The 11,551-nt window shown below is 35.5% G+C and overlaps 2 protein-coding genes across 2 annotated transcripts in view; one reads left to right on the top strand and one right to left on the bottom strand.

Moving 5' to 3' along the window:
* The first annotated feature begins 3,310 nt into the window (after nt 1-3,310).
* LOC107847649 (beta-galactosidase 8) lies at nt 3,311-10,509 on the top strand. Its single transcript, XM_016692039.2, has 19 exons — nt 3,311-3,860; nt 4,194-4,289; nt 5,833-5,945; nt 6,031-6,097; nt 6,180-6,272; nt 6,357-6,506; nt 6,635-6,723; nt 6,806-6,911; nt 7,008-7,095; nt 7,230-7,348; nt 7,516-7,677; nt 7,765-7,961; nt 8,098-8,207; nt 8,562-8,671; nt 8,755-8,868; nt 8,955-9,056; nt 9,475-9,686; nt 9,785-10,124; nt 10,212-10,509. Exons 1-19 carry the CDS (start codon nt 3,693-3,695, stop codon nt 10,317-10,319), a joined length of 2,544 nt encoding a protein of 847 aa, XP_016547525.2. The 5' UTR covers nt 3,311-3,692; the 3' UTR covers nt 10,320-10,509.
* Nucleotide 10,510: 1 nt separating this feature from the next.
* The window catches only part of LOC107847650, a 5,346-nt gene continuing 4,305 nt past the window's right edge, over nt 10,511-11,551 (bottom strand). Inside the window, exon 2 of the mRNA XM_016692040.2 lies at nt 10,511-11,368. Within this exon, the coding sequence (XP_016547526.2) occupies nt 10,650-11,368 (719 nt within the window). The 3' untranslated portion in view covers nt 10,511-10,649. The remainder of the gene's footprint in view (nt 11,369-11,551) is intronic.

Here is an 11,551-nt window from a genome sequence, read left to right as displayed (position 1 = left end):
TGACAATAGGACCATGATATTTAATTAATTAGTGATAACTATTAGCACTATATTGCATGATTGAAAGGCATATTGAATATGACCCCCCCTTGGTCCATATTCATGACACATTGATCAAAATCACTATTACGTTTTGTTAATTTAGTTGCGGATTCAGAATTTAAAATTTATAGATTAAAGTATTTAGTATCTGCGAATTATGATCAAATTTGAGATGTCATACTTCAATTTCACGGGGGTTTTATTATCCCTGAATTCACTTTTAGCATATTTTTGTCATCATTTTAAGCTGATGTAGCATATTTTATCAACCTTTTTAGCTGACGTGAAACCTTTTGATGTGGGTCTAATTTTATATAATAAAGGTGTCACGTCAATGCAAAAGAGTGACAAAAATACGTTAAAATTGAGCTCAGGGGTAATAGGATCTCTGTGAAGTTGGAGTGTATGTCATAGCAATTTTGACAGTAGTTCGAGGGATTACTGAATGCTTATCTCATTTTATATGTAATATTTTAATTCTGAAAGTTCATATCGAGATATTTTGCTTTGGTGTCAATTGACAATTAAATACTCAACTTGTTTTTACCGTGTCTCTTGAACGTTTCAGGCTGACATGACACGTAAATTTTGAAGGTCTCTAGATGAGCAATTTTAAAATTGAAAGTGCGTACAGCACGTCGACTCCTCTTTCGTCATAAGACGTGGAATTAGCCCCTTATCGAACTCCTTAATTTGAGGCAGGAGTCTCAACGACAAGTCGTGTGCCTGTTTATTTTGACTTAATATCATAATAAAGTGATATGATTTAGTCAGATATGAAAAAGTTTTATCAGAAATAAAAAATTTACCCTCTAATATGAAATTTTCTTACGTAATCAGAGTCAGTCGAGCCTCAAAACAGATCTCGAACCAAAAAAAATCTCTTTATAGTGGGAAGAGTAGGTAAAGGTGGAACAAGTGAGCTTACACACCAAATGTTGGAACAAATTAAATAAAATTGGCATTTTTAAAAATTTATTATATGCTTCCACCGACAACTTTAATTTGGGTGCTATTCACCAAGAATAATATGTAATTATATCTTTTAAAAAAAAAAATATAATAAGGTTGAGACACAAGTCAAAAAGCACTAATAATGTAATCAACCTTAATCAAATAATATGTATCAATAATATAATAATCATGCACTATGTGTTATGCCACAGGTTTTTGAAAAATCAAAAATCGAATCTTGAGAATTTTCTTAATTAATAAAAACAATATATCAATAAATGAACGAGTTGAACTAAATTTGAATATATTAACGAGAATGAGTTATATATTGACAAATATGCAGATTTGTATCGACAATTCTTTTATTTATTTATTTCTGTAATAAGGAGTCTTTATTAAAAATAATTTAATTTTAACCGCTAAAGTTGAAAATCTACAACAGAATAATTTATTTTTTTACCATTCTGTTAAGTAACGAAGACAAAATTTTCATCGAGAATTTTTTAAAAAAATTAATGTTGTAAAATCATTTGAAACGGCAAACACCTCATTGGGCGTGACACATAATTCATCTCATCTATATTAAAAAGTAAATAACGATATATATAAATATAGTTTTAATTTATATATTACATGAATTTGAATTAATCAAATTTTTAAATACTAGTTTAATTTTACGAGTAAATATTTAACTTTATATTAATATTTAAATTAAAGTTAAATATTTGAATTAATCTCACCTCACATTATGAACGGTGCCAAAAATTATTTTTTCAATGCTCAGCAATAATTATTGGAACAGATTTTTGTGGAAAATAAAATAATTCTTTATTTAATTACAAGTGAAAGTGATTACTTAACTCTTTTCCTTCATTTTAAATAGTACTATTTTTTATTTGATATTCATATTCTTGAAGTTCGATTAGATTTGAATTTACTTATTTTTGAAAATAACGTTATGGATACAATCAAATTCGAAACTTTCGTTCAAGGAATTTCAAACCAGAAAATAAATTTAAATTCAGAACTTTTGATCACGTTGAACCATTCCGCCATAACAGATGTTTGATTGTTTTTGGAATGCTCAATCCTATCAGCTCTACAACGGTAATTAATTTCCAGTTTGTATGCAGAAAATTTCAAGAATATTACTGTAAAATACTTTCTTCGTTTTATATTACTTGACTTTTATATTAATATTAATTATTTTAATTTAGTTATCTAATTTATGAATTTAAGAAAAATTTATTTTATTTTTCTATTTTTATTCTTAGTATTAAAGAGTTCCAAAGCATATTAATAAATTACTTTAATAAAATACATATTTATTTTCTAAATAATACCCAGAAATCTAAACTGGCAAAAATGTCTGCTTGCTTTAGTGTTTCGAGCCGACAATACTAAATGCTCTTAATTTATTTCCAAAAATAAATAAATAATAATAATAAAAAAAAATCTTATCCCTTTAGCCTAATAATCACTTTGCATTAAAACAATTGATATATATTCTGCATTTCATTTTACTCTATCCCATGGACTTTAACATGTCTTTTAATAAAATTTTAATTAGACATAATAATAACTTTCTTAATTTATAAAAATAAATTAAGTAATTTAAAATATTTATATTTTTAATATAACAATGAAGAAGCAAACTGAAATATTTATTTGAATAAAGTTGGTGTTACGTGTTCAAATCATGAAAATAGCCTCTTACAGACAATTTTGCCTGTAATAAATTCTTATGATTCGGTCTTTCCTCGGACCCGGCCCATGCATGACATGCACAATAAATCCTTGTGGTTCAATCTTTTCTCGGCCATGCACATAGCGAAAACTTTAGTGCATCGAACTGTCTTTTTATCGATATATATACATATCATCATGAACCAGTAGTGATATAGTGCTAACTGCTATAAAGCTAGCTGTCCAGTACAGAAATTGATGAACAACCCGACGATAAACAACGTCATTGTTATCAGTTTATCATAAAAATAAAATAAAATTAACATTTATAGCTTTCATTAACAAACTTGGAGTAACTGGTAAAGTTGTAATATATACGCAAGGCATGCATATAGCCTTTCACGAACTTTGTATATAGCGAGAGCTTTAATGCACGAAACTGTCCTTTTTAATAGCTGTCGTGTTGTCTCAGACATACAATAATTGCATATATATAAACCTTTGTGATCCGGCCTTTCACGAGCTTTGTATATAGCAAAAACTTTAATGCACGGAACTGTCCGTTTTAATAGTTGTCGTGTCGTCTCAGACATACAATAATAACTAACTTCATCCACTTTCTTACATTATTATATTATATTACCTTTTCAAGCTTTCACATTTGAAGTAATACTCCCTTATTAAGTTAAGCAAGCAAAAAATAAGTACTTAAAAACTTCTACTACAGTTCTAATTTTAGCACCTGCAAAAAAAAAAGAAGAAAAAAAGTGTTTGCTTTATTTATCTTTCTGTTAAGTGTTGTGTGTAAGTAAGAATTTTGTTTTGTTTAAAGGAAAGCAAGCAAGCAGCAGTAAAAGCTGCTGCTAAAGCAAATTACAAATGAAAAAGACAGTACATTTCCGTTAGTTATAAATATTAATGAGAGTTTTGTATGATCTGATCTCATCGGAGTATCGTAGGAGAAGTAAACAAATATAAAACACAGTACATTTGTATTTGGCCGGAGAAAGATGATGTCATTTGCCGGAGTGCTAGTGTTTGGAGTGATTCTACTGAATTGTTTAGTGATGATGTCATTTGCCGGAAATGTGACGTATGATCACCGGGCATTGATGATCGATGGCAGACGGAGAGTTTTGATTTCTGGTTCAATACATTATCCTCGGAGTACTCCTGATGTGAGCATCTTTTCTATATACATTTTTTTTTTTTTTTTTTTGAGAAAATGCACTGGTTACATTCTAAACTATACACGAAATTACTAACACACACTCGAACTTTAGGAGGGTCCTATTACTCCTGGACTAATTAAAACCATATTTTTGGGCTACTGATGTGCCACATAGGCACTAAGGTTGTCAAAAATATGGTTTTAATTACTTTTCTATAGTTTGGGTGTGTCTCAGCAATTTTGTGTATAGTTCGGGGTGGAAACAGAGCATTTACTCAATTTTTTTTAAAGATATTTTTCGTGTTTTTTGAGGTTGTTTTGTTTTTGGAAATGAATGCAGATGTGGCCAGACCTTATACAGAAATCAAAAGATGGAGGATTGGATGTTATAGAGACTTATGTTTTCTGGAACATTCATGAATCTGTTCGAAATCAGGTAAGTTAATTCCTCGAACTTTCCAAAAATGTTGTCAAACATGTGCTGGATTCTTAAAAAGTGCACGACTTTTGGAGGATCTTACGGAGTATACCACATTTTTGAAGAGTCTGAGTAGCATAGATTTGTTACTTTTTCGAATTCCAAGAACTTGATGAACTAATAAAATGGTGAATTGATTGATTTCCTTTTACTAAAATTAGAAATCAGGTGATTTCAGCTTTACTGTATGTAAGTTCCTCGAACTTACCAAAAATGTTGTCGTATCCGTGTAGGATTCTTAAAAAGTGCACGACTTTTGGAGGATCCTATGTGCGTATACTGCATTTTTGAAGAGTCTGATTAATGTAGATTTTTTACCTTTTTTCAATAACTTGATTGAACTAATAAAGTGATGAATGGATTGATTTCCTTTTACTAAAATTAGAAATTCAGGTAAGTTCCTCGGAGTTTTCAAAAATGTTGTCGTATCCGTGTAGGATTCTTAGAAAGTGCACGGCTTTTGGAGGATCCTACGTGTGTATATTTTATTTTTGAAGAGTCTGAGTAACGTAGATTTTTTACTTTTTCGAATTTCAAGAACTTGATTGAACTAATAAAGTGATGAATTGACTGATTTCCTTTTACTAAAATTAGAAATTCAGGTGATTTTAGCTTGAGTTCTACCGTATGGAAACTTTCTACTTTTACCTATCTTGCTCGCACTTTCCAAAAATGTTGTCAGACCCATGTAGGATACTTAAAAAGTGTGCAAGTTTTGGAGAATCCTAGGTGCATTGACTGCATTTTTGAAGAGTTCGAGCAAGTAGATTTTTTTCTTTTTCAAGTTCTAAGAACTTGATTGAACTAACAAAGTAGTAATGAGTTGCTTTTTTGTTTTGTTCAAATCTTGTACTTTAAATAAATTTGTTTAATATGATATAGAAAATTCAAAAGGACTAAAATATACGGGTTCAAGCCTTGGAAACAGCCTCTGGCAGAAATGCAAGGTAAGGCTACGTATGATACACCCTTGTGGTGGGGCCCTTCCCCGGACACCGCGCATAGCGGTAGCTTTAGTGCACCGTGTTGCCCTTTTAAAAGGACTAAAATCCTGAATCTATAAGCTTCAAATACTCGCTCCGCCTACGAGTGTTGTTACTATTCTTTGCTTCAGTTATGGACCAACAAGAAAAGAATGGAAAAGTTCCTGCTTATACTGTTTCTTATGTTAAGTGCCAAGCTAAGTTGCTCGGACTCTCCAAAAATGTGGCTGCGCCCGTGTCGGATCCTTAAAAAATGCACTACTTTTGAAGGATCCGACACGTACCCAATGACAATTTTGAAGAGTCCGAGCAACATAGGTGCCAAGTTCGAACTTGATTGAGCAAATAAAGTAATGAGTTGTTTTCCTTTTGATAAAGTTAGAAATCTTGAACTAGACTATTGATTGAAAACACTTGAGAATTCCGTTTTCGAGTATGAAAGAGTGTAGCCTAAAGTTTTTTCCGTTTCAAGAAGACGATAGAAAATGGAAGAACTGATGTGATGAACACATTTGCAGTATGATTTTGAAGGAAGGAAAGATTTGATTAATTTCGTGAAGTTGGTGGGGAAAGCCGGTTTATTTGTTCACGTACGAATTGGGCCTTATGTTTGCGCGGAATGGAACTATGGGTAACTCTATACTCTTTTATGTAATTTTGTAACTTATGCATTTCGACTTACGGGTGATCGATGGTTTTGATCTAATTTGAGACAGTGGATTTCCTCTTTGGTTGCATTTCATTCCTGGAATTGAATTTCGAACGGATAATGAACCATTCAAGGTGATTTTCCACTTATGTTGTTAGTTAGTTTTCTTGTGATACTGGTTTTGGAGTTCGTTGACATGAGGGATTCGCGTTGCAGGCAGAAATGAAGCGATTCACGGCCAAAATTGTCAACATGCTCAAGCAAGAAAGTCTTTACGCATCTCAGGGTGGACCGGTTATCTTGTCTCAGGTTAGTTTTTGATTGTGATTTACTATATTCGGAGTACTAAGAAACGAGTCTGATAGAAGTACTCTTCGTTATTGTCTTGAGTAGATAGAAAATGAGTATGGCAATGGTGATATTGAGCCTCGTTATGATGCTCGTGCCAAACCTTACGTCAATTGGGCAGCATCGATGGCTACATCTTTGGATACAGGAGTGCCATGGGTTATGTGTCAGCAACCAGATGCTCCTCCTCCGACTGTGAGTTTTCTCGTATCTCACCTCGCGTTTAAGCACCTGAGAACCTCTATAGACTACTAAACATTTTTGACAATTTGTCATTGTCAATAAGGTAATTTAACTTTCTGTGTGTGCTGTGATAACGACAGATTAACACTTGCAATGGATTTTATGGTGATCAATTCAAGCAAAACTCTGATAAAACACCGAAGATGTGGACCGAGGATTGGACTGGATGGTAAGGAGTTTCGGTTTTAGTTCTTTAATATACACGTCAAATCTGGTGCTAATTTGACCTTTTTGAACTGTTTGGAACGTAGGTTTCTTTCTTTCGGTGGTGCTGTCCCTTACAGACCTGTCGAAGACATTGCTTTTGCTGTGGCTCGATTTTTCCAGCGAGGCGGAACCTTCCAGAACTATTACATGGTACGATATGAGTATCTTAATTTATAGTACCCTGCCTTCGACGAACGTTGACAGCTGAACTTTGTCTTTAAATGATATTTTACTGCTTCTGAACAGTACCACGGTGGAACTAACTTTGGTCGAACCAGTGGGGGACCGTTTATTGCAACTAGCTATGACTACGATGCCCCTTTAGATGAGTACGGTATGGGCTTATCACTTCACTTTTATATGTTCAAGCTTATTCTACATCGCTTTTATATCACAATATCGAACTATTCCATTCTGCGATATTGAATCCTAGCTTGTTCGGTTAAATATCTTCTTCGAGAAATGCAGGACTTATAAGACAACCGAAGTGGGGTCACTTGAAAGATCTCCATAAAGCCATAAAGCTTTGTGAGCCTGCAATGGTGGCAACCGATCCAACCATCACTTCTCTCGGCTCTACTATCGAGGTACATTTACCATTTTCTAGCACGAAACAGTCCCAATCACCGGTCAAGAAACTTTTTCTTGCTTCTTCTAAAATAATGCAATTCGACTATGGTTAACAAGTTTGGACTTTGTATTGTAACGCTGCTAGTCGACTAGACAGTTACTGTCTTTTCTTTTCTTCTTTCAGGCCAGTGTTTATAAATCGGGATCGCAGTGTGCTGCATTTCTCGCCAATATTGCTAGGGAATCTGATGCGACCGTGAGCTTCATGGGAAATACATATCGTTTACCTCCTTGGTCTGTGAGCATTATACCTGACTGCAAGAACGTGGCTTTTAATACTGCAAAGGTTTGGCTCCTAATCTTTGTCTAGTTCGAATCGTAGCTCTGTGCTTGTTGCAGCTCAAGCTGATGGTCTTACATTTCTTGGTGACAGATTAACTCCGTATCAAATGTCTTAACATTTGTTACTCAGTCTACGGAAGCCGATGCAGCTGGCGCATCCATGTCAGGTTGGACTTCGGTAAATGAGCCCGTAGGCATCTCAAGTGATAATGCATTCAAAAAAATGGGGCTGATGGAACAGATAAACACTACAGCTGATAAAAGCGATTATCTCTGGTACTCTCTGAGGTAAAAACCGAAAAATAGTTTTACTAGTTTCTAATCCGCAGCTTTTTGTGAAAATGACTATTGTTCTTTGTTAACGTGCATGATTGTTATCTGCTCCGAAGATAGCTTTTCTGAACAAATTCTGAATTTTTTCCAGTGTCAATTTAAAAAATGACGATCCTTTGCTTCAAGATGGATCTGCAACGGTACTTCATGTGGAATCCCTAGGCCATGTTCTCCACGCTTTCATTAATGGAAAGCTATCAGGTAACAGAAATGAAATGATATTTGACGACTACCTACTAGTTACCCAAAACAATGAGATTTAAGATACTGGCATGAGCTATCGTATGGACTAATACATGGAGCGTCATACATCTATAAAGAATCTATTAAGTTCATTGCGACGATAACATTATTCAAGGTGCCAAAGCAAAAGTTCTGCTGAAGTATGTTAGGTTGCGATATTGTACTTAGCATGTCTGTTGTGATTTATCGAAAGTGTCAGATGATTCATCCTTGTTGTAACCAAAGATAGCGGAATAGGCGCACTAAGTTTTACTGTGACAAGTTGTTGTTACGATGCTTAACATTTTGAATAAATGTTGTGACTGTTTGCAGGAAGTGGAAAAGGCAACAATGGAAATTCTAAAGTTACAATTGAAGTTCCTGTCACCCTTGTCCCCGGAGAAAACAAAATCGACTTGTTAAGTGCGACTGTGGGACTTCAGGTTTGAATTTTTTATGAACTTCACATTGTTATAACTTCCATTTTAGAAGCGTCGTTCTAATACATACCTGGTATTGAATCCAGAACTACGGAGCATTCTTTGATCTCAGGGGAGCAGGGATTACCGGTCCAGTACAATTTAAAGGTTCCAAAAATGGCTCTACTATTGATCTTTCGTCGAAACAGTGGACATATCAGGTTAGATCTTTCATTTCCTTCTATATTTTCGACAAATCTTTGGTAGCATAAGTTTTTGTTTTTCTCATGTTTATTTTGTTGGTCAGGTTGGATTGAAAGGAGAAGAATTGGGCTTATCTAACGGAGGTTCTTCACTTTGGAAGTCACAATCCGCGTTGCCTACAAACCAACCATTAGTATGGTATAAGGTAATACCGTAATATGTGCATCAGATATACGCAATTTAAGGACAAATATGAACGTTTGCTACTTAGGCATATCTGTTTATTACCTTGTTTGAAGATTTTGTATGATTGACCGGATAGGCTGCAAATGTTCCGACAGATTTACTGATAGATTCAGAACATATAACTTTACGAGTAGTAATAGAGGGCTAATGTTGATGAAGTCGTGTCAAAAGAACATGTCGTGAAGAAATATTATCAGAATACTTATTTCATCTGCTCGTATGTTTTAGTTGGAAGTAGGTTGATGATAAAAGAACTAGGAACTCTTTCCATGACAGTTGGTCCGCTGCATTAGCTATATGTCTCGTCTCTGGACTGATGCGTCTGTAACTATCTTAAGGTAACATCGATAGCTGACCTACAAGTTTTGTTCATTTAGGCAAATTTCGATGCTCCTGCTGGTGATACCCCACTTTCGATGGATTTTACTGGAATGGGGAAGGGTGAGGCATGGGTGAACGGGCAAAGCATTGGTCGATTTTGGCCTGCTTATACTGCACCAAATAACGGTTGTACTGACTCCTGCAATTATAGAGGACCTTACGATTCCAAAAAATGTCTCAAAAATTGTGGAAAACCGTCCCAGCTGCTGTAAGTCTGTCGTATATCTGAGTATCTGGTGAAATGTTACGATATATCAATTCTAGTTAATTACTCTTGACTGGAACTTCCATATGTGAACGTTGCAGATACCACGTGCCTCGTTCATGGCTGAAATCCAGTGGAAATGTCTTAGTGTTGTTTGAGGAAACAGGCGGGGATCCAACGAAGCTATCTTTCGCGACAAGAGAGATACAAAGTGTATGCTCACATGTTTCGGAGACTCATACACTTCCTATTGACATGTGGAAGAATTCGGTAGATGATGCACGAAGGAAAACAGGACCAACGCTATCTCTTGAATGTCCTCATCCTAATCAAGTCATCTCTTCGATCAAATTCGCCAGCTTTGGCACTCCTCACGGAACATGTGGAAGCTTTAATCATGGTCGATGCAGGAGCAATGACGCAATTGCAGTTGTAAAGAAGGTTAGATCCAGTTTATTTTACGAAAAATTAAACTAGCTGATCCAGTTCGCTTTCTCTTATCAAATTTCAATCCAACCATCTTTACAGGCTTGCATTGGATCGAAAAGCTGCAGTCTTGGAGTTTCAGTAAATGTATTTGGTGACCCGTGTAAAGGAGTCACGAAAAGTTTAGCTGTAGAAGCTTCATGTAAATGATGCCTCGTGGAACTGTTGAACCGAGAAGGCACATGCCTAAGTGTAGAAGTCGTAGAAGGTCAGATAAACTATCGCTAAGTTACAGCTTCAGAAAGATAGTGCTTAGCTACTTATACATCTCGGAGAGGAAGAACACTGTTGATTCCCTCGCCAATTTGATGAGATCATAATAAAAAATAGTTACCGAAAACTTGTGCATGAATTTCGCATCCTTTATTCACATATTTAGTAACATATCCAAATACAATCAGATTTATCGTAGGTTAAAAAACAATACAGGTACAGTTAACTTGGCCGATATTACACTTATTGGTTAATATCTTTATATCGTCAAGCTGAAGCAACGCTTGAGGATCTTTGGAACCTGCATTTGTTGCAGATAGCTGAATGGAGTGATTTTGTCTGATATTTGTCTTCTCCGCCCATGATTGGCATTGGCACACCTCTCTTGACTGGACTAACATAGCCCGGCTGGTAAGTCTTACCAAGAATTCCTTCGATGTGTTTGGATAGATTGAAAAACTTAAATTGTGTCTCCAAGTGAGCAAATGCATCGTCTGCTGGTAGCTGATAGTTGTGAACTTTGTTTTCTTTCTCTCCGATGGGGACTACCTTTACATCCAGTTGCAACAATCCGGAAACTGTCACCCTCACACTGTTAAGATCGTCTGTCCTTTCGACCACCACTGATCTCTCAGCAGTGTTGACACTCCATTCTGCATCTCCTTCTGTCGGGACATCAACTGTCTCACTGTTCCACTGTACTGTAAGTGCATCAACCTTTTCATCCCAGTGCGACACTTCCTTTGCTCCTACGACTAATGTGTGGGCGTCAAACATGACTGACAGTTTCTGAACCCATGTAAAGTCACGCTTCCTTCCCTTTGGTCGTGTACCAATTAGATGCGCATTAATATGGAGGTTGTCGTCTGAGACAATAGCGAAGTCAGTGTCCTTTGATCCATGGAAGTAGAACATCACTCCATCACCGCCCACAAATCTGGGATCGTAGCATAGAGCACCATAACCATCACACCTAGGTAGTCTCCCTGTCAGAAACGAAACAACAGCAAAACGTAAGAGTTCATTTAGAGGGTCATCAAGAAAACATTGTCATTAGCAGTATCAAGTTTGTCCTACAGTATACTTGTGTCGTTTAGATGGACTTTACACTCCATGCATCGAATAAAATGATGCTTAATTTGCTACCACATTTTTCAAATGCACTGATT

Source organism: Capsicum annuum, chromosome 11, assembly GCF_002878395.1.
Source record: "Capsicum annuum cultivar UCD-10X-F1 chromosome 11, UCD10Xv1.1, whole genome shotgun sequence".
NCBI classification, from domain to species: Eukaryota; Viridiplantae; Streptophyta; class Magnoliopsida; order Solanales; family Solanaceae; genus Capsicum; species Capsicum annuum.
The sequence above is the reverse complement of the archived record's forward strand: the minus strand, read 5'-3'. Positions and strand labels throughout refer to the sequence as shown.

Coding starts and splice junctions, on each gene's coding strand:
- LOC107847649 (XM_016692039.2), top strand. CDS start 3,693: ATGATGTCATTTGCCGGAGTGCTAGTGTTTGGAGTGATTCTACTGAAT. Junction 8,672..8,754: donor GTGCGACTGTGGGACTTCAG/GTTTGAATTTTT, acceptor TATTGAATCCAG/AACTACGGAGCATTCTTTGA. Junction 9,057..9,474: donor AACCATTAGTATGGTATAAG/GTAATACCGTAA, acceptor TTGTTCATTTAG/GCAAATTTCGATGCTCCTGC.